The 27040-nt window shown below is 51.6% G+C and overlaps 12 protein-coding genes across 12 annotated transcripts; 5 read left to right on the top strand and 7 right to left on the bottom strand.

Annotated features, from left to right (window-relative positions):
- Positions 1-568: 568 nt before the first annotated feature.
- N7459_004842 (alpha/beta fold hydrolase) lies at positions 569-1555 on the bottom strand (the record flags this gene model as incomplete). The annotated part of the gene is made up of 1 exon (XM_056944026.1): positions 569-1555. One exon carries the CDS (start codon positions 1553-1555, stop codon positions 569-571), a length of 987 nt encoding a protein of 328 aa, XP_056800909.1.
- Positions 1556-2154: 599 nt separating this feature from the next.
- Positions 2155-6080, bottom strand: pld2 (putative phospholipase D (PLD); the record flags this gene model as incomplete). Its single annotated transcript, XM_056944025.1, has 5 exons — positions 2155-2841; positions 2902-5204; positions 5261-5404; positions 5458-5848; positions 5901-6080. The coding sequence occupies 5 exons, from the start codon at positions 6078-6080 to the stop codon at positions 2155-2157; spliced, it is 3705 nt and encodes a 1234-aa protein (XP_056800908.1).
- Positions 6081-7347: 1267 nt separating this feature from the next.
- Positions 7348-7904, top strand: cyn1 (putative cyanate hydratase; the record flags this gene model as incomplete). Its single annotated transcript, XM_056944024.1, has 2 exons — positions 7348-7368; positions 7419-7904. 2 exons carry the CDS (start codon positions 7348-7350, stop codon positions 7902-7904), a joined length of 507 nt encoding a protein of 168 aa, XP_056800907.1.
- A 340-nt stretch (positions 7905-8244) lies between these two features.
- N7459_004839 (putative C2H2 finger domain protein) lies at positions 8245-9732 on the top strand (the record flags this gene model as incomplete). Its single annotated transcript, XM_056944023.1, has 3 exons — positions 8245-8508; positions 8623-9362; positions 9441-9732. 3 exons carry the CDS (start codon positions 8245-8247, stop codon positions 9730-9732), a joined length of 1296 nt encoding a protein of 431 aa, XP_056800906.1.
- A 729-nt stretch (positions 9733-10461) lies between these two features.
- Positions 10462-10738, bottom strand: N7459_004838 (uncharacterized protein; the record flags this gene model as incomplete). Its single annotated transcript, XM_056944022.1, has 2 exons — positions 10462-10527; positions 10592-10738. 2 exons carry the CDS (start codon positions 10736-10738, stop codon positions 10462-10464), a joined length of 213 nt encoding a protein of 70 aa, XP_056800905.1.
- Positions 10739-11805: 1067 nt separating this feature from the next.
- Positions 11806-12366, top strand: N7459_004837 (uncharacterized protein; the record flags this gene model as incomplete). The annotated part of the gene is made up of 1 exon (XM_056944021.1): positions 11806-12366. One exon carries the CDS (start codon positions 11806-11808, stop codon positions 12364-12366), a length of 561 nt encoding a protein of 186 aa, XP_056800904.1.
- Positions 12367-13859: 1493 nt separating this feature from the next.
- On the bottom strand, positions 13860-14627 carry N7459_004836 (uncharacterized protein; the record flags this gene model as incomplete). Its single annotated transcript, XM_056944020.1, has 2 exons — positions 13860-13943; positions 14001-14627. The coding sequence occupies 2 exons, from the start codon at positions 14625-14627 to the stop codon at positions 13860-13862; spliced, it is 711 nt and encodes a 236-aa protein (XP_056800903.1).
- Positions 14628-15840: 1213 nt separating this feature from the next.
- N7459_004835 (uncharacterized protein) lies at positions 15841-16921 on the bottom strand (the record flags this gene model as incomplete). Its single annotated transcript, XM_056944019.1, has 3 exons — positions 15841-16367; positions 16458-16695; positions 16805-16921. 3 exons carry the CDS (start codon positions 16919-16921, stop codon positions 15841-15843), a joined length of 882 nt encoding a protein of 293 aa, XP_056800902.1.
- A 288-nt stretch (positions 16922-17209) lies between these two features.
- N7459_004834 (DNA-directed DNA polymerase delta POL3) lies at positions 17210-20642 on the bottom strand (the record flags this gene model as incomplete). The annotated part of the gene is made up of 3 exons (XM_056944018.1): positions 17210-17948; positions 18005-20190; positions 20250-20642. 3 exons carry the CDS (start codon positions 20640-20642, stop codon positions 17210-17212), a joined length of 3318 nt encoding a protein of 1105 aa, XP_056800901.1.
- A 970-nt stretch (positions 20643-21612) lies between these two features.
- N7459_004833 (putative protein kinase) lies at positions 21613-23928 on the top strand (the record flags this gene model as incomplete). Its single annotated transcript, XM_056944017.1, has 1 exon — positions 21613-23928. The coding sequence occupies one exon, from the start codon at positions 21613-21615 to the stop codon at positions 23926-23928; it is 2316 nt and encodes a 771-aa protein (XP_056800900.1).
- Positions 23929-24573: 645 nt separating this feature from the next.
- Positions 24574-25137, top strand: N7459_004832 (uncharacterized protein; the record flags this gene model as incomplete). Its single annotated transcript, XM_056944016.1, has 1 exon — positions 24574-25137. The coding sequence occupies one exon, from the start codon at positions 24574-24576 to the stop codon at positions 25135-25137; it is 564 nt and encodes a 187-aa protein (XP_056800899.1).
- A 322-nt stretch (positions 25138-25459) lies between these two features.
- Positions 25460-27024, bottom strand: N7459_004831 (uncharacterized protein; the record flags this gene model as incomplete). Its single annotated transcript, XM_056944015.1, has 4 exons — positions 25460-26502; positions 26554-26711; positions 26768-26843; positions 26892-27024. The coding sequence occupies 4 exons, from the start codon at positions 27022-27024 to the stop codon at positions 25460-25462; spliced, it is 1410 nt and encodes a 469-aa protein (XP_056800898.1).
- Positions 27025-27040: the final 16 nt, after the last annotated feature.

Raw genomic sequence — 27040 nt, 5'->3', positions numbered from 1 at the left:
GATATTGTTCTCGCTGCGGGTGGCGTTTCTTAGTATTGTTCTCCGCTGATCAATGGGGTGTGCAGCCTGGGGACGAGTTAGGGCTGGCGTCTACTGCAATGATTGGACAGCCCAGCGTACTAGAACAGGCATCCTGATAGCAACATAAAGAATGTCTAGCAGACATGGCGTTGGGCGTTCAGATTGTCGTGCAGAGACGTTCAGGCCAGTCAAGAGTCTCTTTGAGACGAGGCCGCCACGCAGCGCTGCAATCCAGGAGCAGACCGAGTGTGAATTGACGACAATCAGAGAACAATATTAAGAGCTGTCAGGGAGGTTGAAAGAAGCTCAACGTGGATACCAGAAATGGAAAGCGAAGGAAAGGAGTGAAGGAGAAGAAAGCGACCTGGCGGGTCAACGCTTAATATTGTTCTTTCGACCACAATCGATTTGCGCCTGAAGTAGAGGCTCGATTCAATGTCCAGAGAAACAAATGTTCAAAGTGGCCAACCGGTTCCTCGCCTCAGCTAGAACCACGACTCGGATGTGACCAATGGCCCTAGATAGCCAATCAACCACATCATCTCGTCTACGAGAGCTGATTCCAGAAAGCCTCGATGAGTTGGGCGACCTCAGGCACGCGTTCTCTCACCACCGCATGTCCCACCTGCGCAACGACAGCCACCTTCTGCCATCCAACCTGATGCAAGTCCTGCACGCTGCACAAGTCATCCAACTCTCCGAGCACACAGAGACTCTGAATGCCCTTTTCCGCAGCCGCCGCAAACCCAGCATGTCTATCCAGCACCCCGCCATCTCTGAAAACCGCCACTACGCTGGCCGCGTGCCCTTGATGCTCCTTCATTTCCCAGTCTCGCACGGCTTCCGCCACAACCTCGCCTCGTCCGACTCGTTCCCTCCAATCTGAAGGAACCACCAACTCGCCTCCTTCCAGCAGCTCCAAGACCCACGCTCGCGCCTGCTCCTCGACTCCGTCACCGCCACGCAGGTAACTCCTCTGCAACTCATCGTATTGCGATGAACGCATGAGTCCGGCAGGCGCAACCAGCGCCATCGACGCGACACGTTCGGGGTGCACAGCCGCGAACGTGGCCGTCGTCGAGCCACCGAACGAATACCCGACAAAATGCGCATCTTCCCACCCCAGGTGCACCATCAAGGCGTCGATCAGCGCGTGGAAGAGTGCCGGGTCGTGGGGCACAACGGGGGTGTCTGTGAGCCCGTGGCCCCACAGGTCAAAAAGCACGCAATGGGCATACGGGAACCGCGAGGACAACGCGCTGGCTAAGGGCTGCAGACCGATTGCCGGCGTCTGCACGCCGTGGACGAAGAGCACCCGGGAAACGGGCCTGGGCCGAGCTGCAGGGACGGGGGCCGAGGGTTGCAGCTCATAATATGCGGCCCTGCCGTTGGGCGTCTGCAGGTACGATGCTGGGGGCAGCAGTCTACCGAATGTTGCGACGAAGGCGGCTTCAGATGGAGCCTGGATTGGCCGCGGCGCATCGCTGGACTGGGCTGCCCCAGGGCGAGGGAGAACAATTGATGTATTTGACATCTTGTCAATAGATGTTCAAGTGGACAGATTTGTGGCAAGCGAGAAGACTCGCTGTTGTATTTAGTCACTCGATCGACGATAAGGCGTCTTGGAGCGATATCGATAAGCATTGAGCGAACGCAGATTGGAGCGATCATAACTTAATCAATAATTCTCAATCAGCTTAATTCACAGGTAATTTTATACGAGAAATAAGACTCAGATATTTGAAGTTATGGCTGTGTCTTGTCTAAGCCCCCAAGAGTTTTAGAACAGTACGTGCAGACCGCGACAACTGGGGTCATCGCCTCTCTGGGTACACTTGATCGGCATGCTTCCGAGGCAAAGAAATGGGGAGCGAGGCCTATAATAGTGTGCAGGCTGCCCGAGGTTGAGAAGTCGGGCCATTCTATTGCAAGGGAGAACTTGTTAGTGAGGTGGTGACATTTGTCCCCGAAGCACCCTGTGGACGAATATATAGCAGATGCTACTTGAAATACAATGCTAATATGGACCACAGGTTCAACATAGAAGACTTCGTCGCTGAATTCAATCTGAAAGCAAGGTGCATAATCTCAAAAAAACACAGTCGTCGCAATATCATAGCGCGTGGAGTGAGCTTAGGTATAGATTGGCTCTGTCAGATCATTCAGTGCCAGTCCCTCCTTCGCGATATCCTCCTCAATTAGGAACATTAGCGGCATCTCCACTAGCGTACCCTTGACTTGGCTGAGCAGCTCCTTGACCTGCTTCGCTCCGTCAGGACCGGGCGCGAAATCATCACGCACCACATGGCCCCACTGGTACCGTGCTGGCCAGCCAAGCCCTTCCTTACCCTCGGCTTCCTTGTCGGCCCGGCGGAAATAATACTCATAGAATTCCTTGTAGGTGGCCCAGTTACGCACACTGTCGTCGGGGACCGCGTGGAACACCTTGCGGAAGACCTCGGTGTTGGTTCGGGCGCGAGAGTTCCACAGACTCTGCACAGTGTCCGAGAGCGGATCGGCGACAACTTTGCTCTCGGGACAGTCAAAGTCAAACTGGTTGGGAACACCTACGGGCTCGTAGTTGGCATCCACGCGCTCGTAGTCCTGCGGCGGTAGCAGTCCCAAATGCTTCCGGAAAAGCTCCCGGCGCAGCGACGAGGCAAAGCGGCTGGCCATCCAAGGCTGACCGTTCATGCTGGATTGCACCGGAGTGTAGTCCTCGATAATAACCGCGATCTCGGAGTCATGGTCACCCAGCTGCGAGCGGTCATTCAAGTTTGCAGATCCGCAGATAACGATGCGGTCGTCAGCAATCATCACCTAAACATGGCTGTTAGCATTGGGAAGAGAGAACTGCTTTAGTCAGGTGGAGGAACATACCTTGGAGTGCACATAGAGCTCCTCGCTCACAAAGGCGTCAATCTCGGCATCAGGATGACCGTTCCATGGCACATTGCGGATATCCTCTCCGCCTAGCATGTAGCATGAACTGACACTGTCCCAATGACCAGCCCCAGCAGACTTAGCAGCAGAGGCATTATGAGCTGTCTGCTGGTACTGCTGGAAGGGAGCCGAGGTATCGAATGCAGTTCGTGTAGTATTCGGAGCATAGCCCCCAGGGCCTGCAGTCTGCATGTCGTATTGTCTGCGGGCATCTTCGTAGTTGACGCCGCTTTGTTGCTCCACCGCAGCGACCATACCAGCATTGTTGATCCGGTCGTAGTTTCGAAGGTTGTAAAATCGGATGTACTCCATGGGATTGAAGCCCTCCTTGGCGATCAGCTCCATGATGCTGTTGCCGCCGCGGTTGATGGAGTTGTACTGGAACTCCATGATTGCTCGAGTGCCCAGAGTCTCGTCATCTCGAAGATCACCAGCAAAGCATGGAACCGAGGGAATCACCACGATGATCTTGTATTTCTGGCCGGCACGAGCGGCACGCAGAATACGCTCCACAATGGCAGCCCCAATCTTGTTCTTGACGGGGTGCTGGGAGTCACCCGTGGCCGTGATGAAGAACTGATTCTCAATATAAACAAAGTGCTGACTGTTCTGAATGACAGCAGCATATGCATCGGCAATCGAGTGCTCTAAGGGACTTCCATTACTCCATTTGGCACAGCTGCGAACAATTTGGCAAGACATGTTGCCGCGGCCTTGCGAAGCGGGGCGTCCGTATGTAGTCAGGCGATCCTGGTACTGATGAATTTGACCGGCCAGCTGTCCACGAAGCGAGGTACCATAGTTCGTGATATCTTCGCGGAACCGGCGCGGTACGAATCCCCGTTCCCCTTCATAATGCTGCTGACCCAGTCCACGCGTGCTGGAATGGGATGCTTCCTGTCCCGGTGGAGGTGGGTAGTAAGGTGCTGGACTCTGGCTCTGACTCTGGTGAGCAGGTAATTCAGAAGGCTGGTATGCTGGGGTTTGATGAGAAGATGCAGTCTGTTGCTGGGCTGGAGAAGATGGATTTGGAGACGACTGGCTGGGGGGAGGTCCCGCGGGTGGTGGCGGGAAAGAATCTCCAGTATACGTGTACTGAGTTGATCCCTGATTGGGAGGTGGTGGGTAGCTGGAGGTGTTTCCAGACTGATAGGAGGGCGCAGAGCTATGCTGCTGCTGGGCCTGACTAGACTGGCTTTGGCCTGGAGGGGGAGGATAAGTGGAAGTACCGCTGGGTTGGTAAGGTTGGTAGGATGGAGTAGAGGGTTGCTGCTGTTGTGTCTGTCCAGGTTGGGCTTGGCCGGGGGGTGGTGGATAAGAAGAGGCACCGCCAGCTTGGTAGGGCTGGTAAGACGAGGTGGAAGTTTGCTGCTGGGACGTACTGGATGTCTGACCCGGGGGCGGTGGATATGTTTGAGTGCTTCCAGCAGCTTGGGTCTGTTGCCAAGAAGGAGTGCTCGGCTGCGGCGGTTGCGGGCTGGAAGTCGCCTGGCTGGGAGGTGGCGGGAACGTCGAGGCATTTCCTGTCTGAGACGACTGAATTTGTGAGGCCGGCGTCTGCTGGGCATGCGGACTCGCAGTACCAGATGGGTAGGGGCTTTGCTGTTGGGTAGGACCCTGATTTTGACCAGACGAGAAGCCAGGTCGTTCGTACAGCGCCAGTCTGGCGTATCGTGACTCGTTCCGAACCTTGTACTTGGCATCGTAGATGAAGTTCCACCGCTCAACAAAGTGCCGGCGGAGGTCCTCCACAACGGCACCGTGCAGGCTGATAGAGATATCCGACCAGCCCATGCGAGACGAAGTTTTCCGGTCCAGCTGATTGTTCTCCCAGTGAGAGACATCGTGGAAATCGAGCACCCGCGAGTTGTTGTAGTCCTGACCAGGGAAGACAGTCTGGTTGATGTCGGATGGATGCACATCAGCAATTGCGTGCTGGTGCGTATCCCAGCGACCAAAGCACAGATCCAGGCCGCCCATGAATGCGATCTGGCCATCAATAAGGCAAAGCTTCTCATGGTGGGCCCAGTACAGGATGACGTCGTCGTTCATGCCGTATAGGCCCTTGAGTGTGTCCTTGGACATCTTGCTCAGGCTTGCCGAGTCCAGTGACAGATGCTGGAGAGTAGAAGTGATCTCGGATGTCAGCTCTTCCCGGTTAGGCAAATGGTCTGGATGGCGGAAAACGGCGATATTTGGGTGTAAACTTTCAAGAGCCTGCTTTGTGTGCGAAGAGGAAACTATTATAATGCTTTAGTTGACTGAATCTTCTTCGGAAAGTGTTCTAGAGACGTACGAGTCAATGCCTGGGTCACCTCCTTGTAGACGATGACGTTGACGCGAACACCGCGCTGGGCTGCCGCCTGCAGCATCCGGTCCAGCCGATACTGTTCATTCTTCGCCGGGGGTCTTCGCAGGTATAGCTCGGGAGACAGCCACCCTGCACACAGATTAGTACAAACACTGTGAGAGCTGAGAGCGACCAGAGCTTACAGTCTAGGATCCAGATAGACTCGCGAGCATTCTCCAGCGCGCGCGAGACGGCCCAGAAATAGCTGCATCCATCCACATACCACTTCACATCATTGTGTTCTCGTGGGGGCGCAAAGCTCCCAAAGCGGTGTTCGGTGCTGGGCTTGCCGGGGCCATATTCCGCGTAGGCCTGGGGATCAATGGCGGTACCCAGCTTTGTGGCGAACTCGGAACCGAACTCGGTGACAGCTCCCTGGACCTTTCCCAGGAGCCCATGGAGCTTATCATCTTTCTGGGGTCGTGCCTGGTACCCTTGGTACTGCGGTTGCTGTGACTGATTTAAATTTGAGTTGGGAGTCTGGCTGCTATACCCGTACGGCGAGGACTGATTTTGGTGGCTTTGCTGCTGCTGCTATGATTTCTCGGGTTAGATTGAGCATGAGCGAGATCTGAGTCAGACATACCCCTTGGTATCCGGGCTGGCCGTACGACTGGCCTGGCTGTTGCGAGGAGGAACTGTGGCTCTTGTAGGTATCGCGGAGCTTCCTGAAGGTATCGCTCAGCCCGCGGGAGCCGTCGCCGGACGCGCCCCGGTCCGACTCGTAGTAGCGGCCATAGGCCAGATCATCATTTTGTTGGGACATCACGAGCTCATCAACGTGTCACCTAGAATGAGAAGAGGAATTCGTGGGAAACCGGGATGCCTGGGGCGGGGGGTGGGTGTTTTAAGAGCTCCGGATGCCCCGCTACCCAGCCACGATGGTATCGTGGAATCGTGGCTGTGTGTTTGTGGTACTTCTTGGGGGCAGTTTACAGTAAAAGTGGTAAGGTACCTGGGAATACTGGCTCTAGGGGGGAAAGAGTTTTGTGGACATGTCCCACGATCATGTTGACCACCAGCGTACCGTGTCCGTACCTAAGGTACGGTACCTTCCCGATCATGCAACGTGGATGGATCGGCAACGCTGGGGCTCCACGTCAGCCCGGCCTGACACCTCCACAACTATGAATCTTGCTCACATTCTCCATCGATTCGAGCATCTTCAATACTGCCAGCTCTCGACCAGTCCCCTGCCATGATTTGTCTCGCGCACCCGTTCGAGCTGGAACACACGCCAAGCGCATGCGAACAATATCTCTCCGCTCGTGTCGAGTCGCATGAAGGAATGTCCGCTCTAGTCTCTCGAGCAAAGTGATCCCGTGGCTTGCATCCTCGGTTCAGCCGATTGTGTACAGCTGACAAGGCTTGATCGTGTTAACCAAGTTCGTGAGAGGGAGATTGAGATCACCATATTGAGAAATATCTCCGAGATCAACGACAATAGCTCCCCTCACATTCTGCAAATGATCTCCGGAGAGCAGAGAATACTGAATCGGTGAGTTTCTCAGTTCGAGGGGTTTGTTCTTGTAATATTACTCCTACACCATGTAGTCGACATTATTACCCACTTAGGACTAGCGCGGACATGGTTCTGACATCAACAACCACAGTCACATGACTCAGATGCACGCCAGAGTGGGTCATTGGAAGGCTTCTGGCCAATGAGATATGAAAGCAGCGCAGATCTGAGAATCCATTCAGCAAACGGAGGAATTGAACTAAATAAACGGGCCAAAACAGGCGCCGAACTCATCTAGATTCCCCGTCAAGTTGAGCCGCTTCGACAATCCGTGGAAACGTTGCAGTAGTATGCACGACCTCCGGGGAGACTCAGGTGGCTTCCATGGGAGAACGTGGTATCAAAACCCTAATCTACGTGGACTGAGTAGTTCCTGCGGCAATTCCCTGCATTAGCTAAGAGTGATGTTATCAACCCCGCATCGAGATAACCTCGAGTTGAATCTGTAGCATCTATTTCTGAGATTGCCATCGCAGACCATTTCGAATACCTTCCGACCAGAACATAAAAGATGTCTCTGGCCACTCTCGATGTAAGTTCTTGACTTATCTTGGTCACTCGATAGGAACTGACCCGAACCAGACATCCCAGCATCCCAATCTCCCCGCCTCTGCGACGACCCTCTTCTCCGCTAAGGCGACAAAAAAACTGAGCTTTGAGAAAATTGCCAATCATATTGGTCGCAGTGAAGTGGCAGCGGCTGCAATCTTTTACGGACAGGCCAAAGCATCCCCTGAGGACATCCAGAAGCTGTCTGAGTTGCTAGAGATCCCCCATGGCATTCTAGAAGAGCAGCTGAGCGGATTCCCCGATCGTGGCCGGTCGGTGGAAATGCCACCAAAGGAGCCGTTGATCTATCGCCTCTATGAAATTGTACAGAACTATGGATATGCTTACAAGGCGGTGCTGAATGAGAAGTTTGGGGATGGGATCATGAGTGCCATCTCGTTCTCCACCAAGGTTGAGAAGGAAACAGATAGCGATGGGAATAACTGGGCAGTTATCACCCTGCGTGGTAAATGGTGGGTCTTCCTCTCTTTGTATCTAGTAACGTCCCAACCCCCATGATGGCTGATCGAAGTATCCAGGTTGCCCTTTTCGCGGTTCTGATGATTCTCATATTCAAACGGTGGTGCGAGGAATGCGGGTAGGCTAATGGAATTCAGAGAATCACTGTATAAAAGCAGCCTAGTTTGTCCCAATCAAAGCTCAGCACGTGCATCAAACCACCAGCTCACTTGGAAGAAAAGCCATCCGTATATCGTCCCGTGATCCCCCGGATATGACCACTTTCCTCAACCATCCCCAATACCATAATTCCCCTCGTACCTGATCTCTTCCTTTCTTTATCCCATCCCCCAACCTCCAGGTTATCGTTAACCCCCCCGTTTCTCGTCAAATTCTAACAATGACGGTTCTCTCGCCAGAGAACCCCCCTGCGAAAGTGAAATGCACTTTCAAGGACTGCGCCCTCCTGTTCGAGAATGAGACGGCGATGATCATCCATAAACAGAGAAGCCCCATCCATGCCTACTGCTTCAAGTGCAAGTGCGACTTTGACTCTCGTCAGGAGTTGTTCCTTCACAAAGTTGCCAGTTTCAAGCACCACGCCTGTCCAATCTGTGGCATTGACTTTCGCAGCGACAGTGGACGCGCCCTTCACATCCAGAATGTGCGTATCCAGAGATGACTCATTGTGCTTACCCAAGATCACCCACAGCCCAAGCGTTGTGGTTGATCTGCAGGCTATAGTTCCTTGTCACTAACTCACCCCCGCAACGCATAGTCCCACCGAACTCAGCAAAACATCACCTGCACCGGCTGTCATGCCCACTACAAGTCTGCTGCAGCACTAATCAAGCACATTGAATACAATGAGTGCAAGACCATCAGCGTGTCCCGTATGCTGCTGGAGCAGAACCGTCGCGAGCAGATGCGTGAATGGCTCCATGATAAAGCCCTGTACGGCTCATTGTTACCTGAGACTGTTGCACCCTGCGCCGACAATAGCCAGCATGGAGACACTTCTTCGATTGCCCAATCTCAGCCCATGGATATGAAGCAACCAGCGACAGGCCAACCCGAATGGACTGAAAATGAAGCCACCCTTACCACGAACCAGTTGGCCCAAGATTTCCCTCTGGCATCCTCTCTTTCCCCCTTCGCTTCTAACTCTACGCCCATCTACAATTCTCTGTCAGCGGATATCAAGTTCACTAATTCGACAAGATCTGAGAACTGCCCCACTGGCCCAGATGATCTTATCTCGTATGAAGAAGATCCGTGCGAAGATACAGATGGCGCAGCTCCGTCTGCCAACGACAAGGGACTGGGCGATGGTCACTTTGGCCTCCCTCTCATGCCAGTGATGGAAACTCTCTACGAGCACAAGCCCGACTGGGATGCAAAGCTGTATTACAATCACGAGCGGAAGCTGTTTATCTGTTCCTGCGGCTTCAAGACTCCCGTTGAAATTGCATTCGACTACCACGTAGCCACGGAAAGGCGATGGGTTACAACAACTCAGTCAGTGTTCCGTTGTCTTTCTTTTTCTCTGTTTGCCAGTAGCGTTGTGCACGGCCGAGGCTAATCATAGATCTCTAGGTGCCGTCAGTGTGGCAAGATCTTTGGCTCCACTGCCGCCCTTGTTGCCCATATGGAAACCGTTAGAACCCGCTGCTCGATCCGCAAGCAGAGGGATTATGCCCAAATCATGAGTGATGTCACGGGTGGGCTTCTGCGTGTCGAGGGGGAGTTCGAGGATGGCACGGAGCGCATTGTGGCGGGCAAGTTGGATGAGAGCGAGGGGGTGTTCAAAAAGACCACCCTGTCCGACAAGGATGTGAACGGGGAGACGAAGAAGCTGAAAATGCTGGGGCCGGGGTTGAGGGTCTGAAAGTGGAGAACTTGACCCGAATCGTGACTGCGTGGTGATTTGCGGTGTGGAGGCGTCTTAGGCCGTGGAGTGCGTGTAGTCTGGGCCTCAGATATGCAGGTTGAAGATCTCCCCGGATCGAGAGCAAATGCATTATTAGGAACCCGGCACATTACAGGAGATAGTTTTCCGAGGAATTAGGAATATCAACTCCTCGCTACGTGAAGCTTTGAGAGAATATCGGGATTATACAGTAGAGTCCAGAAGATGGAGTATGAATGCTCAGCTAAAAAGGGTATTGGTCAAACGAGCCCTCTCCTCTACGTCCACGCGAAAGCACAGGACGCTCGGGCAACAAGCAAAAAGACAGGCAGGACATGTATGGCATAACCGTGTCGTCAATGGAAGGTATCGAATAGAAAGGACGGAAGAGAACGAAAGCGAGAAAGCAAAGAAGCCAAAGCCATCCCACTCTCTCGCCCAGAGAACTGCATCTTGAAAGACAGGCAAGTGTGGCGCGGCTGGTGTCAAGATTCGTTCGTGGAGATCATGCGAAGAAGACGTGTCCAGACTCTCGAGGGGCATTCACAATTGCACGCATGTTCTGATCGCCAGAGCCCATCATTCGATCATGAGATGTGCAGAAGGGGGATTTAGCAGCAGTCCTCACAGCACTCGAAGCAGAGGAGACCGGCGCAGCTAGCAGAGGTCAGGATCAAATAGCAAGAGGTAGATGACAAGGCAAGTCACTTACACGCCACAGCAGACGCCGCCGGCACCACCACCGCGCAGCTTCATCATGTTCTCCTGGGAGTTCTGGAGACAGGTTGGTTAGTATGTAAAAGGGGGGTAGAGGGAAGATCAATTAGGAAGGACGTACGGGCTGCTCAGTCACAACCCGCTCGGTGGAGGGGGCATCGGGGCTGGTGGGCTGCTGGTTCTGGACGGAAGCAGTCTGGGCATCCCAGGTTTTCTGAGGAGCAGACTCCTGCTTGGAGGAGAACCAGGAAGAGATGTTGCCGAACATTCTGAAGGGTAGAATTGGCGTGGACTGGTGAGAGGAAAAGTCAGAGAGGAGTGTGGGAGTGGAGGAGTCAAGGTTGCGTGAAACTGTAAGGAGGAGCGGGAGCGGGAGCGGGAGGTTTTATACGGATCGACGGGACGCCGTCCCAACAGTAATCCTAATTTACTCACTCCAACAAAGGTATCACCGGTCTGTACGCCAGGCCGGAAACCCGGGGCGATACGATCCAGCGACAACTGCATAATCCCCACTCTCGGTTAGGCCGGAGGGCTTGGCGTCGGAGGGCCAGGCGGAATGTGATTCATGGCGCGCTATCTTTCCACTCAGCCCTGCCACGTCGGCCGTCATCACCAGTCCCCCAGCTCCAAGTCCGGAGCAGTTCTCGACAGGCTGGGGTATTCCTGCGAACTCAGTAGAGAGGATGCACATAGTCATACAGCGTGATCTATACACTCAATCCCTGACCGCTACAATGCGCCGTTGCAAAACAAACACAAAGGAACGCCAAGACCGGGATTCGTTGGTGCCTGGCACTAACAATCCGGATGACCATCCAAAACTCCAGCCCTGTAGATAGTAATCCACCCCAACACCGAGAGTCGGCGCTCCACATGAAACATCAGAAAATTTGGGAATGCTGGGTTCCACTCAGCCCTGAGGCGCTTAGCTTGCATTAAGCTTTGTCATTTGATCTCGATATTTTTAGTCGGTGGTGGCTCAGTCGGGATTGGGTGTGCATCGTGGCTGGGGTAGGGTTCGGTGGAGACGGAGAATGAGAACGCGACTGCGATTGCAGAATGATTCGTGGCTCGGGGCGGTGCACATCTAACAACGCCTCTCTCGTCTGTCAGAATATCCGAGTCCTGAATTCCGAGGCACCAGGATACCTGTCAATCATGAGGTATTCAAGTGTCCAACGGTCAAGGTCAAGGATGGCAGGTGATCCCATAACATCCCGCATCACATGATCTGCGCGTTGAGCAGCTCCGGGCAACCGTAAATTTTCATGCGCGCGCCTCCATCGCTGCTTTGATTGGCGATCTGATTCCCATCCTCCCTCTGAAACCGCAATGGCTGCAGCTGAGCCACATACCGACATCCATGCCCAGCGGGCGGCAGACTACGAGCGTTTCAAGAACTACACTGCCTACACCTTTCTGGTCGCTGCACCGGTGCTGGTTGCCCTACCCCCGCGCAAACTCGATCCCCTTACTGTGCTGCTAGGCACTGCATTCGCCTTCTCCGCCAACCACATTACCTACCAGAAGACCGGACGCAGCATCATTGACCGGCTTGACGCCCACTTCACGCGACCCGGCTTCGCTCGCGAACTACCGAGCGAGCGCGCAGAGCAGATCCAGGCCCAGCTGCGGGCGGCCCGTGACGCGAAAATCAAGAGCGGTGGGGTCGTCGGTGAGGAGCTGGAGAAGCTGAAGGCACGTCAAGTCCAGGACCAGAGCACCGCAGAGCGTATCTGGATGGGCGGTGAGTCGGAGGGCTGGATGGAGCGTCGGCTGAAGGAGGAGCAAAAGGCCCTGGAAGAGGGCAAGGGCTATGGGGATTTGATCCAGGAGTATATTTGGGATGTGTGGAACTGGGGAAAGAAGGAAAACCCCGAATCGGAGGAGTGAGGATATCTCTTCCTCTTCGCCCATGCCGGCCTTTCACCATCCACTCTACTACCACCACCATCACCCGCGTCCCCCATTTTGTGGCGCAATCCCTATTTCTTGTACATCATCTCTGTACCAAAATCCTGTTTGGAATTAGCATGTGATCAGGCGTTCGGCTCCCAGCATTTCTGTCATCTACTTTGAAATACTCTTCGCTCCGGCGGCGGTCTGGCCAGTAACGACCTGTCTAGCCATGTCTATACTGAATGCACGATCCCCAAGATCATAACCTAAACTATTCTCTGGTTGAAATGAAAGCCAAGCCAGTGTAAAAATTATATAATGTATACCGGCTGAGTTACAAATTTCTAATGCCAGGAGTTTCTCGGTGTTAGAACTACGAGGAAGTTGAATGATGATCCACACTTTCATTCTGGGCTAAGTACATGAAAATCCAGGTTCTCAATAATTGGACTGATACATGAAGAATGATACAACTTTTGGAGACGACATTTCAACATGACAGGATTGATAAGACATAGAGGATGCTCAATTTCTTTGTGGAGATGACATTTGAAACATTGAACGAAGAGACAATCTTTTTGTGATAAGAGTCGAACACGATAGAATAAATAGATAATACAAAGAATATAGGTATACATGTCCACAATTGCCCTGAAGGATAGATGTTTTCAAGTTGTGGCTTTGGATGATACCACAAAGTCAAAGGGACACTCTGAGTTGTCGTTCCCCAGTGCCCGATGACTCCAATTGAGACGATGTTAGTACATGAATGTCAGTCTGGTCATCCCCTTTTTGCTGCCTCCTTGTTGTTAAAGGGACACCCGAAGCCATGACTCCCCAGGCACCCAATAACTCCAAGACGAGGTTGGTACATAAATATGAATGCCACTTGTGAGGGTTGTAATATGTTCATCACCCTTTTCTTTTTTTTTTTTTTTTTTTTTTTTTTTGGATTTGTTTTTGCTTCGTTCCTGGTTTCCAAAGAGACCTCAGAGCCATGACTCCCCGAGGGCCCAGTGGCTCCAATAGAGACGAACTTGTGGCGCATGGCAGGTACATGCAGTCTTGTCTGCTCACAATGTACATGGAATGAAAATAGATATAATGGAATACAATTGGAAAAATGTGTCATCTTTCTCGGCATATACATAGGAAATGAGATCTTGTACATGTCATGCCCAGAATGTGTGGTATCAAAAAAAAAAAAAATCAAGAAAATCAAAAACATTTTGTTGGTACAATCTTGAGATAATGTGGAAATCTCCCGGTGTGGATCAGTCTATGCATCCCCCCATTCAGGCCGTGATCTTGCCACGGGGCCAAGGGAAACTTCCTCGACGACCTGGGATAATTGTGGCGTGCGAGGTAAAAGCCTTGACCAGGAGCTGATGGTTTTAAATGAAATGTTGGCAGATGCTTCAGGCGTGACAGATGCTGCAGATGTTGCAGATGTTTTAGGCATGCAGCATGCGAAATGCGTCGTTCGATCACGAATGCATGTTGGCGAATTGGAGAATGTTTGTGGCGAGGTTTTGCATGGCCAGTGCACTTTGGACCATGGCTTGCATCGGCTAAAAGGCACATTGTCAGATACCTTGCAAGGGCCATTCGACTGGGAAGTTACTTACTGGATCGATTGCAGCAAGCGTGGGCTCAAGTGGAGGTGCATCAGGCATATCAATATCGACATCCTCTTCGATGGAAGTGGTTTGGAAGAGGTCTGTCCGAATTGAATTCTCAGGCTGAGGCCGAGAGCTTTGATGTCTGAGTTGTTGGGTTTGATTTCTGAATTGTTGGCTCTGATTTCTGAATTGTTGGTGTCCGCCCTGGGCCTGGTGGTTTTGGCCTTGAAACGGGCGGCGGTTTTGAGCTTGGTAAGAGCCATGGTTGTTGCCTTGAGGTAGATTGCGGTGATTTGGGCCTGAGTAGCCACCGCGGTGGATATTGACTTGGTATTGATTGTGGTAGGTATGGCCTTGATGCGGGTTTGAGTGGATTTGGCTTTGAGGAGTGCCAGCATGGGTTGGGCCTTGATACAGGCCTTCATGGTACCTGGGTTGACGGTTCTTATGGAATTTGCGGATGGGAGTCCCACCACCACCGTTGTTGTTCATTGGTCTTGAGCCGTTAGTGGAATGAGGTGGTCGAAGAAACCCGGCTTGTTGACTAAACGCAAGACCATTGTCCACGCGGCCGTGTAAGGGTCCCCGGGACTGGCGACCGCTGAAAAATGCACCCGATTGACGGTTGTACATCTTTGCTTGTTGACGGACGTAAGTGGTGTCGATGTTTTCCACTTTCCCCAGCCTGCGTCCCCAAGAGCGTCGAGCAAGAGTGGTCCTATTGTCTCCCCCCAAGGACCGGATTTCCACTTCAGGGGCTCTCACCTAGTCTGTTTTTGGACCAATGACTAAAAAGATTTGAACGATTTTGAACGATTTTTTTTTAAACGATTTTGAACTCGCAGAATGACCCTCAAGATTTCAGTGACCCCCTACAAGTCCGACCACCTGAGGGAGACCTAGTGACCCGGGCACGCTTGCTCAAGGCTCCCGAGGAAGAGTGAAGGGGTGGTTTCTTCTTTGTGAACGAGGGTGGGATGAGACCCTAGTGGATTAGATGAACCGTGCGCCAACGGGAGAGAGAAAAGGTAATGAGAGGTGGATGAAGGGTGTGTGATCTTCAGAGAGGAGGGTGAAGATGAAGAGGGAAGAAAGAGAAGGAGAGTTGGGGGGAGAGAAGGATGGATATACCCTTCAGCTCCGACTCCAAGTGGGAGTCGGAGGAGGGTGAGTTGTTGGGAAATGACGTTATTCGCAGTGCCGTGGTTGCTTTCTTCGCCCGCGACTCTATTGGGGAGGCATTCGAGCGGATCGTGGGCCAGATAGGGAAGCGTCAGGAGTATAAAACAGGCGAGCCAGCCGTGGTGGTTGGCACTAAGCCCTAACTGCGGCGGCGGTCCCCAAGTATATCTCGGAGGACCATGACAAGAAAGGTACGGCCCACCACCCCATAAGGCGTTGGGAAACACTATTATCTCCTTCTAGGGAATTGTGAGGCAATGCTGCCCTTGGAAATAAGGCGACAAGTAGGCATTGTTCTGTTTTGGGTGTCGGGCTCGCAAAGTGCTATGCCACGGTGATGTCATTCAGAAGATAAAAATGAGGGTTGAGATGGCAGATATGAGCTGCCTTGGGTGTTCTCGGAAGGCCAAGGGTATCAGTGACAAGAGCGACGTTCAACAGATTCTCCAAATTTACCGAAGTATACGGTGATTCTGCAGCCTGTAGGTCAGGTAGGTGAGCTTTCGACATACTTGCTCTGACTGGATTGAATTCTTGAAGTCTCAGGTACGACGTAAATATATTCATCTCTGTACAAGCTGCATCATTGAATGGGGACCGAGGGACCAGAGAAGGCCTCCAAAGCCCAACACTCAAAGCGCCTGTATCAAAACCCGTCAGCTCATCATCTCCCAAACCGCCCTTTCTTAGGTCTTTTCATCCGTTGGTCGGGCTCTGTTCCTGAAACCGGCTCCCCGTCTTTCTTCATGTCATCCCCGGTTCGAACTCGCTTCTTCTGGGGGCGTGAGGCGCCAGGTGACACGCTCTCATTCGACAAGAGGCTCTCGCGCTTCCTCTTTTCGGGCTGGGTGTGTTCTTTTTTCCGACGCCTCTCTTCTTTGATCCGCAGGCGTCGTTGCACTTCTGCAGAGATATCTTCTGTTTCACCGGAACCCGTAGAGGTGGTTTGGGGCTCTTCGTCAAGGCCTGAGTAGGATGCGGTGTCGCGCTGGCGCTTGGACGCCGGAGCATCATCGAGTCGGTCGGCCTCAGATCTCTGTTCAAATTCAGAGGCGGTATTCTCTTTGTCTCTGTCGATCCGGGCTCGTTTCCTCCGGGCATTGGACTGTGTGTCTGTGGACTGCGGGGCTGGGGATAGTCGAGTGTGCATCTTAGATGCCGATGCAAATGGGGTAGTCCCAGGTTCCTTCTCTGGGAGAAGGTTAGTTTATGACGTTCCAAGCGTTCACTTCGCGGGAATGGGTGCAGAATCCTCCGAAGAATGAAGTCGAGTCGACGTACTGTTCATCTGTAGCCAGAGACGCACAATGTTAGCCAATTGACCCGAAAGGTAATCTATTGGCTCAGAAGAACGCACCATGTATTTCCGAGTCACTTTGAATTGGTTCATCGCCTGTATCGACTTGTTGACCATGGTCGATACCGTCCGATATGCCTCGTCGTCCGGAGGGATATGGCCTTTCACCACATCGAGCATCTCTAGGTGGGAGGAGAGAACGGTCTCGTGCCGAGAAAATATCTGATTGAGGCCAGAAGTGGTCAGTCTAAGGTAGATCTCTAGCAAACGAGAAAAAGCTGGGATGCTCTGTTTGTCTCGGCCGTGGAGAAAATCGGCAATGACGACATACCTCTGCCCAGGGGATCGGAGAGCCATTCGCTTGGACGCCTGGGGGCATCCGGCTCTGAATATGGCCATTTGGATCGCTGGCAGCGTTCATGGTCGGCTGGGGGCCCGGGGGCATCATTTTTGGAAGGGACGAGAGGTCGCAGGGATCGGCGTAGATGGAGAGAGCTTCTCCGCGCCAAGAGTCCCACTTCCGCGGCAAGTTCCCCTATGGATCAGAGTGAATGTACCGAATACTACTGATTATACGTATGATGCAACTTGATTTGGGACAATCTTCACGTGTCCGAACGAAATAACTCTGCTAAATTAGATTGTGTACAGGCCCGCCTCTGAACGCCGTCCCTAAAACACGCCCATAACCCGCATTTGGGAAACTCCGCTGCGAAATCGTAGACAAATGCCTTCATCACCAAAGCCCGGCATCAAGATCAAACCGGGCCAGTTCCTTTTGTGAATCCTCGACATCCTTCTTGGCCTTCATACGCATGTAGAAAATAGGACAGTCACGCGATGAACAGATGACCTCGCAGTGAAGACTGCCCTGGCAGCGTTGGCACTGAGTCCACAGGCGGCCGAAGCGGACCTCCAGGTCAGATGCCTTGGTCAGCGTTTTGGTGTACAATTCACCAAGTCGAGGACGACAGTTAACGCAAACCGCGCCTTCCATCTCCTCCTTTCCAGATAGAGGCTTCTTGCAACCCATGCAAGTCTGTGTACGCTTGGTAAACTTCATCAAGCCGCCTAAGCTGGGCGCAGCAACTGAGATTGATCGAGTGTGCTCGCCCGTTAGCAGTTGGTTGGCCTTCTTCTCCCCCAGGATGGGCTCGAATATACGACCCAAAGGATTCGCAAGTTGGTTGTCAAGGTAGTACTTGGTGTCGACGGGAATGTTGTTCTCGAGAACGAAAATGGGATCTTCGGCGCGTTCATAGCCCTTGGAATTGGCAGCACCCTTGATCATGACATACGCCACACGGTCACCCAGAGCAGGGGCGGAACCTGCGTCGCGCTTTGCCATGCGCTTGGCAAGTTCGACGTGCGCTTGCTTGGCAGCGTACTCTTTCTGGGACAGGGCCTTAGTGATCACTAGTTTCGACATATCGACCTTGTTCTGAAGAAGATCCGAGATGGTAGATTTCACGTAGCTAGTGGCTTGGTCAACGGCAAGCCATCTTCAATAGAAAAGGGATCAATTACTCACTCTTGGGCCGCGTCAAGGTCCCTGTCAATTAGAATCTTGTTCAACACGGTTTCGATAACATTCTGGACGAGAAGACAGTTGTCACGTCGCACCGTCTCAATACCCTTGGTGTCCATCTTATCGTGTTTCTTGGTATTGGTCCAGAACAGACCGGCATATCGTTTTTTGTTGATTAGCAGATAAGGAAAATACACTTTCTCGAATTCCAGTTTAATGGGTTTCAAGAACTTGGACGACACATAGTCTGCTGCTTCTTGGCCGAGCTTCATCGCATCTTCCAGCTCGGTGACTCCGAATTTGACCATGACCGAATCAGTATCACCGTAGATGACCTGAGCATCATGCGAATACCCATTAGCAATAGTGTAGCGAGCTTCCACTTCTTGCTTGGTCTTCTCAATCATCTGGCGACCGTAACTTGTGGTAGAACTAGCGATGGGAAGACAAGGAAGCTTGCCAACAGTAGCACCAGTCAGACCGTAGACACTGTTGGCGCTGACCTTCAAGGCAAGCTGACGACCATTGAGCACAGCCTTTTTGAATGGATCTGTCTCACTGGCCAGTTCTTTCTTGGCGCGCTTTCTGGCACCAAGCAGTTCCTCCAGGATTTGAGACAAAAGACCCTTTCGGACTTTGGTGGTGCAGAACATGTCATTGTTGGGCGTCACGATGTAGTCTTCATCCTTCTTCAGACCCAGCTTCTCAACGCTGCTTTTGTTGAGAAGAGTTGTATAACAAAGATTGTGGGCTTGAATGATGGAGGGATACAGTGACGCGAAATCAAGAGTAGCAATCGGCACACCATAGTATCCACGTTTTGGTTCAATGACGGTCGCACCTTCATAATCCTGTTCATCCTGGGGTTTGGAGTTGGGAATGACCAGCTGTTGTTCGAGTGCTTTGCGGAACAGCTGACTGATGAACTTGACCTGTTGACCTCGGGAAAGGAGGAAGTTGAAGGGCACACCCGTGACTCTTGCCATCTCGGTGTAGTTGACCAGACACATCAGCTTGTCCATCAGTCGCTGTGGTAAATAGGCGTCCTTCAAGCAGTAAACCGCTAAACGTCGGCGAGAATCTGGTGTGCCATTGAACAATTCGGTAATCATTGTGTGATGCACATCCTCCTTTTGCTCGCCCAGGAACTCATAGGACACAGAGTTGAGGGTGTAGCTTCTCAAATGGTGGTCTCTCTGGACCAGCTGGAGAAGATCGAGCTGAATTCTACCATTTGTGTTTGTTGCTTTGGTCTCTCGATTGCCCATTTGCTTGCTGGAGAAACTGGCCTCCTTGGCCTCTGTTTTCGTGGACTTCAGTCTGGTCCAGTAGGGGAAGTTGGTACACTTCAGATGCTTAGCACGGTCCAAAAGATAGGGAAAGTCGAAGTTTGCAATGTTGTATCCGATAATGACATCAGGGTCAACCTTCTGCACGAAATCTTTCCACGCATTCAGCATCTTTTCTTCTTCTCTGAACTCCAAGATCTGGGTGTTAACAATCAGGCTAGTCGTGTCCAGGCAAAATACATTTCGAACGAAAGGCTTGGACTCTCCGTATCGTGTTACGACGTTGGCAATTTGAATAACCGGATCAACATTGGGTTCCGGGAAAATACCCTGTCGTCCGGCACACTCAATATCAAAAGACAAGACGCGGAGGGGAGCCATCTTTGCCCATTCGCCGTTTGGCGCATGAGCGATCATATCGCGATAGTCAATGATAGCCTCGATCTGACAGTTGGATTGCTTCTCATATTCCTGTTGGAGAAGGCGGTATTTGCCTGCCTTGGCTTCAACCCAGGCCATACCGGAGAGTCCCGTGTCAATCATGAATCTGAGCAGGTATTGAATATTGTCGAAAGTTAAGATCCCCGAGTCTGTGCTGCTCCAAAGGCCCTTGTAGTTCATGGCCCCGCTGCCGTTTTCGAGTGTTGTGCGTAGCCTGGCGATGAATTTGGGATCGGTCACGGTTATCTTGAGGTACCAGCTTTTCTGGTTGCCTTGGAAGCCGTAAATGTTCTCCCGCATTGTGACTTGGACGGATTGGATGACTGGAACACTTTGCGCGAGTTTGGTTTCAAGGAACGCCCGATAAGGATCACAATCTTCCTTGGTGAAGCCGACGGGGGCAGCAATGTAGAGGTAGTGTTGGAAACCGGTGACATGGAGCAAGACGGATTGGCCAGCCTAGTCAGTGTGTCAGATCGGAGAGAATTGGCATGAGCTTAGGATCAAGGCGGCTTTACCTCGGTGACACCGAACAGGCGAACAGCCATTTTATCTCCCGCCAACCGCCCTTCCTCTGCATCAATCTGCTGGAAGCGAATGTTCTCTTTCTTAGGGTCCCACTCGCCCAGGGGAGGGCGCTCCCATTGCTGATCTTTCTCTGCATTGTTCTCTTTCAAGTCTCCGATATCCTGGGTCAATTTTTCCAGAACCTCTTCTTCAAACTGACTCTTCTGTGGCTGACTGGAGCCAAATCCTTTCCGCTGAGCATTTTGTGACGGGGGCTTGAGCTGCGAAGACGGTTGGTTGTCAAGCTTGCGCCTTTTCGTCGCGTTTGGGGACGGGAAGGTGTTGCGAGCGTTGTTGGTGGTATCGCCTAGAACCCGCTTCTGGGGCATAATGGCTTCGGGCATGATGGCAGCTGTCACTGACGCATATAGCCACCGTCACAAGGCCGAGCAAGAGTGCGAAGCAGCGAGAATGTGCTGGGCGGGCAACTGACGGAGTCGTGTCGCAGTCGCGCCTTCGACGTGACGCTCTTAACGCGTGAGCGGTCACATGCCGATAAGTCCGATAAGCCACTATGAGATTGGCGTCGCGCGTGCGATTCGCCTAATCGAAGCGAGCGCGAGAATCCTAAAATATAGTATGTAAAGCACTGGTTTCGATCAGAGACATGAAGATGCTCTATCTGAAATTCTCGTAAAGTCTCTGCCTAGCCTACGACCCATTTGGCCCTGCTGGGCAATCCATGAGGTGTCATTGCGGCTACGCGGGGCGATGTTCTGCCGGCAGAGGCCGATGATTCTTCGCTTCTGCCGCTGCGCGACCTGGCATGCGCTCTTCCTGACACTCACATAAGAGTGTGTTCGATCTCGTCTGCTTCTTATCTTGTGGTCTTCATTCTCAGTTCATTCAACTGGTACGTTGACGGCCCAATGTTGCCTGTTGCCAGGTGGACAACACTACCCGCATGACACGCCCTGTCAGAGACACGCAGAATCCGATGGAAGCCTGAGTCAATCATCGCCTTTCTAGAACCCAGTGCATGTTCACGCTTTTGCTAGGCGGAGGCAGATCTCAACGTGTCATCTTGATCCAAGATCTCGCAGAATCATTTGAACTTCGAATTCCTCTCTCAATTCACCGGAAGTTGGTCGTCAATGTGCGCGCCCCAACATTGATATACTGCATGCCACAACCTGGTGGGGCTCTGCTGACTTCCTTCTGATATACAGGAGACTACTCTGGGAATCGCTGCAGAGTCATAGTTTCTTTTCATTTCCTGCACTTCATCCCTTCTAAATGGCTCGTTCGTGGTTCTAATCGAGAAATTTGTCTCTTCCCTGGACGGCCCTGATTAATCCATCTCGGATTCCCAACATGTCAATGTTTCGATCAGCTGCCGAAATATCGTCTTCGGGTTCTGAATCAAGTTCCGAGAGTGATGTCCGTGAATCCCGCTCAAACTCTGACACTGCGGTGAAGTCTGAGCCTCGACATGTCAACAAGAGCAGCGGTTCTGGAAAGGAGTCGAGGTCGCTGGATTCCACCGACGACCTAGGCTTCTCCAGCTCCCTTGAGGATGTCCCAGCCTTGTCACAAGATACACTCGATCGCGACGTCAAAGTAGAGCGTCACGCAAATGTGATGACAGCTGCTCTTCTAGAATTCTACTGTCAAAGTCGCGCGGCAGACATTCTCAATGCGCAGCAACGCCCCAACAGAAGCTTCACACGCCACAGTCCCGAAGTACAATACCTTGGGAAGAAGTTGTATCAATACAAAGCGCAGTTCCTTGCATCCCATGGTGTTCTCCCAGACGGTATCGACAAAGAAGATCTAGGTGCCACAAGACAGAGCTACCGGGACAATCTCGACCTGCTGGGTCTTTCTGCGATTGAAGATATGAACCTGAATGAGCCGCCTGTGCGGTCTCCAATTGAAGAAGGCGATCAGCTTGCGTTGATTTCGAAGCCATCGCGGAACCAAAACCGGGCCAGTGTTGCAGACACCACAATCCAGTTCTGGCGATCGGAAAGTGGCGATGCAAGATACCGAAAACAGCTGCCTCCAATAGGCCAGGTCGATGTCTTAGGAGGCCTCCCCAACAGTGTTACAAATCACCCTACCCCATCACGGCCACTTTTTGGAAGCTCGCCAGTGAGCGCTCCATTATTCAAGACGCCCCCAGCACCAAATTTCAACCACATGTCGCGCTACTCGGTTGAATTCAGTGAACTCAAAATTCTGGGTCGAGGTTCCTTTGGGGAAGTTTACCACGTCAAAAACCACATCGATGGACAGGATTACGCAGTAAAGAAGATTCCTCTGAGCCAGAGAAGACTTGATCAATTGCAATTCGGCGGCCAGAATCAGCTGGAGACGATTATGAAAGAGATTCGAACTCTTGCAAGACTCGAGCATACAAACATCGTCCGGTACTATGGAGCCTGGGTTGAGCAAGCCCATGTATCTCACCACATGCCTTTTGAACAGTCACACCCAAGGTTCGGTCGTTCGCAAACTCACATGCCAAGTCAAGAATCTGTAAACGAGGCAAGCATGGGAATCGTGTTCGAGCATTCAGAAAGCTCGGTCGTTGAGTCCCATTCTAGTTCCGCGGCTGACGAACACGGCTTTTCCAACAATATCCAACGGCTGAATAGCCATGCCACCACGTCATCTCGTCATTCAAGAAAAGGCTCAGGATTTGAGCTAGATGAGGATGATGATATCGAGTCTATTCCGCGCCACTTTGATAATTCTTCCTACGGGCAGACATCCACCTTTGGAGAGACCGACGACATTTTCACAGATGGGCTGAGCCAGGATCAGTCAAAGCTCCAAGTACAACGCCAATTTCGGCCTGGGCAACAGCCGCCAGCCGTGATTCTGCATATTCAAATGTCACTCCACCCGATCTCCCTAGGCTCCTATTTGAACGTTCAGGCGGTGGGCAAACATGATGAAGATGGTAGCTCTCCTCCCAGGCGCCATTGTTTCCATTTAATGCCATCTTTGAGACTGATGCTGGACATTGTCTCTGGCGTCGAATACCTCCATTCCAAGGGGATTGTGCACCGAGATCTTAAGCCCGCCAATATTTTCTTGTCAGCACCTGAGAACCATGATCTGGAGACTTGTTTGTCATGTAGCTCTGGCTCCAAGATACCGGTTCACTTTTGCCGTCCAAGAATCGGGGATTTTGGCCTTGTTGCAGACATCTCCCATTTGAACGAAGCTTCAACAGACGCATCTGTGACTCCATATCGGGAAGGGCCAAAGATCCAACAGGTGGTTGGAACTGAATTCTATCGGCCTCCAGCCAGCACGAGTTCGTCGGGGTCAAACTCGTGCTATTTTGATGGCTACAAGATTGACGAGAAACTGGATGTCTATGCTCTAGGCGTGATTCTGTTCGAACTGCTCTACAAGTTGAATACAAAGATGGAGAGACAGCTTGTGTTGAATGACCTCACCAGAGGGTCAGCCACTCTTCCACGCGACTTTGCTGCCAAGATTGATCATGGGCACATCCGGCTTAGCATTGGTATCTCGGTTGCTGAGTCTCTGACGACTTGCATCGAAGGCATGTTGAAGCCGCAGTCACAGCAGAGGTGGAGCTGCCATGACATCAAGGAGCACTTACGGCTGATCTACAAATCAGTCAAACACCTTCACGCCACGGATAGATGATAATGTCTGCGCATCGGGTCGGACTAAGGTGGTTCATGACTGCGAATTTGTAGATATACCCAAGATAACGAAAGTCATACTCCTCTCGATTTCCAAATACAAAGCTCGTGGACACTAGATATAATGTGGGGCATAGCTATCTCAACAGAATTCCATGATGTCAAACTTGGAATAGCTCAGTCTCGCAATGTTGGGTGGCCAGCTTGAGCGCTGTTTGTCTGCAGCCTTCTACCTAGTTAGGTAGCAAACTCCCATGAGTTTAGCGAGAACCTTTGTTGTATAAAAAACGGGCCTGGTCATTCTCAAGAAATTATACTATTTCTCTCTCCTCTTTCGTACTCGCTACGAATCATGGACACTCATCACAAGCCTTTTCCAGAGGATAGTTCGCCTTCAGAAGTAAGCCGAATTTTCTTCCATCCCCGTTGTACATATTAATACTATTAGGAATTCTATCTTGGTACCCGGCGAGTGGTCATAAAAGAAACTGAATCGCTCAACAAAAGCAAGAGTGTATGTCGACTGCATTTGGAGATTTCATGGCTGGTAGCTGTTCTGCTTCCAATTCTCAGTCAAATATGTCCTCCAATCAACGTCTACTGGCCGGAGTGGTTCCTCCCACCGACCGTCATAATCAAGAAACAAATGGAGGGCCGGAAAAAGGAATATCTCCACGAGATCAAGGCCTACATGATCCTGAAACCACTCCAGGGCACGGTTATCCCCCGCTTCTACGGCCAGACAATCTACGATTCATCACCAGCCATGATTCTTTCCGACGTTGACGGTATCAATCTTGATCCATTCTCAGGGTCCTACTATTGGGACAGGCGCTGGAAGCTAGGGACTCAACTTGAGATTGCGCTCAAGTGTCTGTGGTCCTATGGAGTGATTTTGGAGAGGGCCGTTCTGAGCAACTTCTTGTGGGTTGACAAAGAACGAGTCATGATTATTGACCTTTCGCTTGTGTCTTTTCATGCTGCTGCTTCTTCTCACTGGAGACCTTACCTCAATGTACTCGTCTCTCGTCTCTTGCATGACTTTCGAAATGACTACACTGAGAGCCGGAGACAGATTGGAGCTCGGGAGATTTTCATAGGTAAGGATCCCAGCAATGTGGTTGATGCTATGGGGCTGATCAATATCTTACGGAAGCCCGTAAGAAAAGGCTTCTCTTCTAGGGAGTTACTAAATAGACATCTCTTCTGACTATGTGGACGTCCCCTTCGTAATAGGACAGATGGGGGCCGTGGTATGGTCTCTTTTCTTCACTACCAATGAACCTCGCATTACAATGAGAAATCGGATATAAAAAAAATGTGTTTGATGGGGCGGATAAGCATCGATAGGAGGTCGATCGTAGATCCTGGCGCTCCAAGAAAGAATCAAGGCTCTTCGGACGCGAGGGAGGGCACTCGAGAACAGGCATCCAAAGGCTCAATCCCAGGTTCAGCGCGGGCTTTCTTTTGCAGTTCCTCCTTCGGGTCATGATTTTATCTGGAAAAGAAATTCGAGGGAATCCTTGAGTACATTAAACTTCTAACTTGCGTCTTTCACGAAGCCGCCGCCAGATCAGAAAGCCGAACATGGTCATTGCAGTCAGTGGCAAGGCGAACACCAGGTATAACCACCACAGTTTGGAAACCACAAAATCCGTTTGGTTGGAGTCATTCGACGTGTTTAGTGAGACAAGATTGGTACCAAATAGGCTACACACGAAGGTGGGCGGAAGGTAGAGCAGCGTTACAGCCGCAATGATCTTCATGGAAGTGCTGTCCTTGCGTGTTTCACTGGCAATATTGGCACTCTGCGTGGCAATGCGGAGGTTGACACTGCTATCGTGGCCCGTGATAAGGTTATAGAGGAGAGTGATGAAGTTGTTTGTTCTTTGCCGAAGGTTGAGGATACGACGATGACGATCATCACAGAAATCGCGGAGAGCAAGTAAGTCATCCTGCACACGGTCGTGAGTTTGGCTGTCATATTTGACCCAGCCATTTCGACTTTTCCCCAGTCGGCCAAGGCGTGTGAGATCTTGAAGAAGGTGGTCTATATTGGCTGCATCACGTTGATTGCTGTGTTCCAGAGTGATGAGATTGCGAGACATTTTATGAAGCAGCTGAATATACCGGGAGAAGCCCTCGGACCCGGTGATTTCAAACAACGAGCCTTGGTGAAGTTGTGTCTCAATCCACAACAGCCACTTGATGAGATTATCGATCTCCGTTGTTCGAGTAGAGAGGATATAGAACAGCACGGCAGATTGTAACGCAAATGGATGTAGCGTTGACGATGGTTTGCATTTGCATTTGGCGTCAACGCATAAACATTGGTCTGGCTGGGCTTGTAGACCTCGTCCGACTCCGTGGATGAGATGTCTAAGATCTCCTCTGGCATCTAAGAGAATGTAAAGTGCATCGCCTGTTGTCAGATCGTAGCGAAAGTACATAGGCTCGTATTGATGGTGGAGCATCATGTCGGTCGGTCCTCGGGAACTGATGACACTCGGGCTGCTGTCAAGGGGACTGGTATTGTTTGCCATGTACGATAATGTCTCGCTAATATTATAACCGACTTCTATTCGAATGTGAGCTTCTGCACCCTAGAGGAATTTGAGCAACTTACCGAGACATGGCCGTCCTTTGATATTGACAGTACGACTCCGATAAGCTGAAACCAACGGCGAGCATAAGAGGGCCACATCGGTCAGACACACATCCCAATGCTCCTCCAATATCCGATACGTCTCCTCTTGGTTATCAGGGAAGGCCCCGGTCTCTGGACTCAATATTCTAAATGGTGAGTAGCTGATAGCAAGTGATCGCAGACTACAACTTACATTATACGCAGAGCCGACCCACCATCGGACTCGGTGGGTGCCTCTGATCGTAGCTGTTGCTCAAAGTCGGGGCTTTCTATTGATGATCAGATAACCCCTGGTATAATCAGCATCAGTTACTCACCGGCCTGGTCCAGAACTACCATTGGAGGCTGAGTGGTAGTCTTCTTGTCCGATGCGCTAATGGACTGCCCTCGACACAGGAAAAGAGCATACTGCAACACTGAGGCGTGGATATCGGGGGTCGGAACCAGCATTTTGAACTGAAGTATG

The sequence above is a fragment of the Penicillium hispanicum genome (assembly GCF_028827665.1).
Source record: "Penicillium hispanicum strain IBT 35686 chromosome Unknown utg000004l_segment0_segment0, whole genome shotgun sequence".
Taxonomy (NCBI): domain Eukaryota; kingdom Fungi; phylum Ascomycota; class Eurotiomycetes; order Eurotiales; family Aspergillaceae; genus Penicillium; species Penicillium hispanicum.
This window is presented reverse-complemented; position numbering and strand designations above follow the sequence as displayed.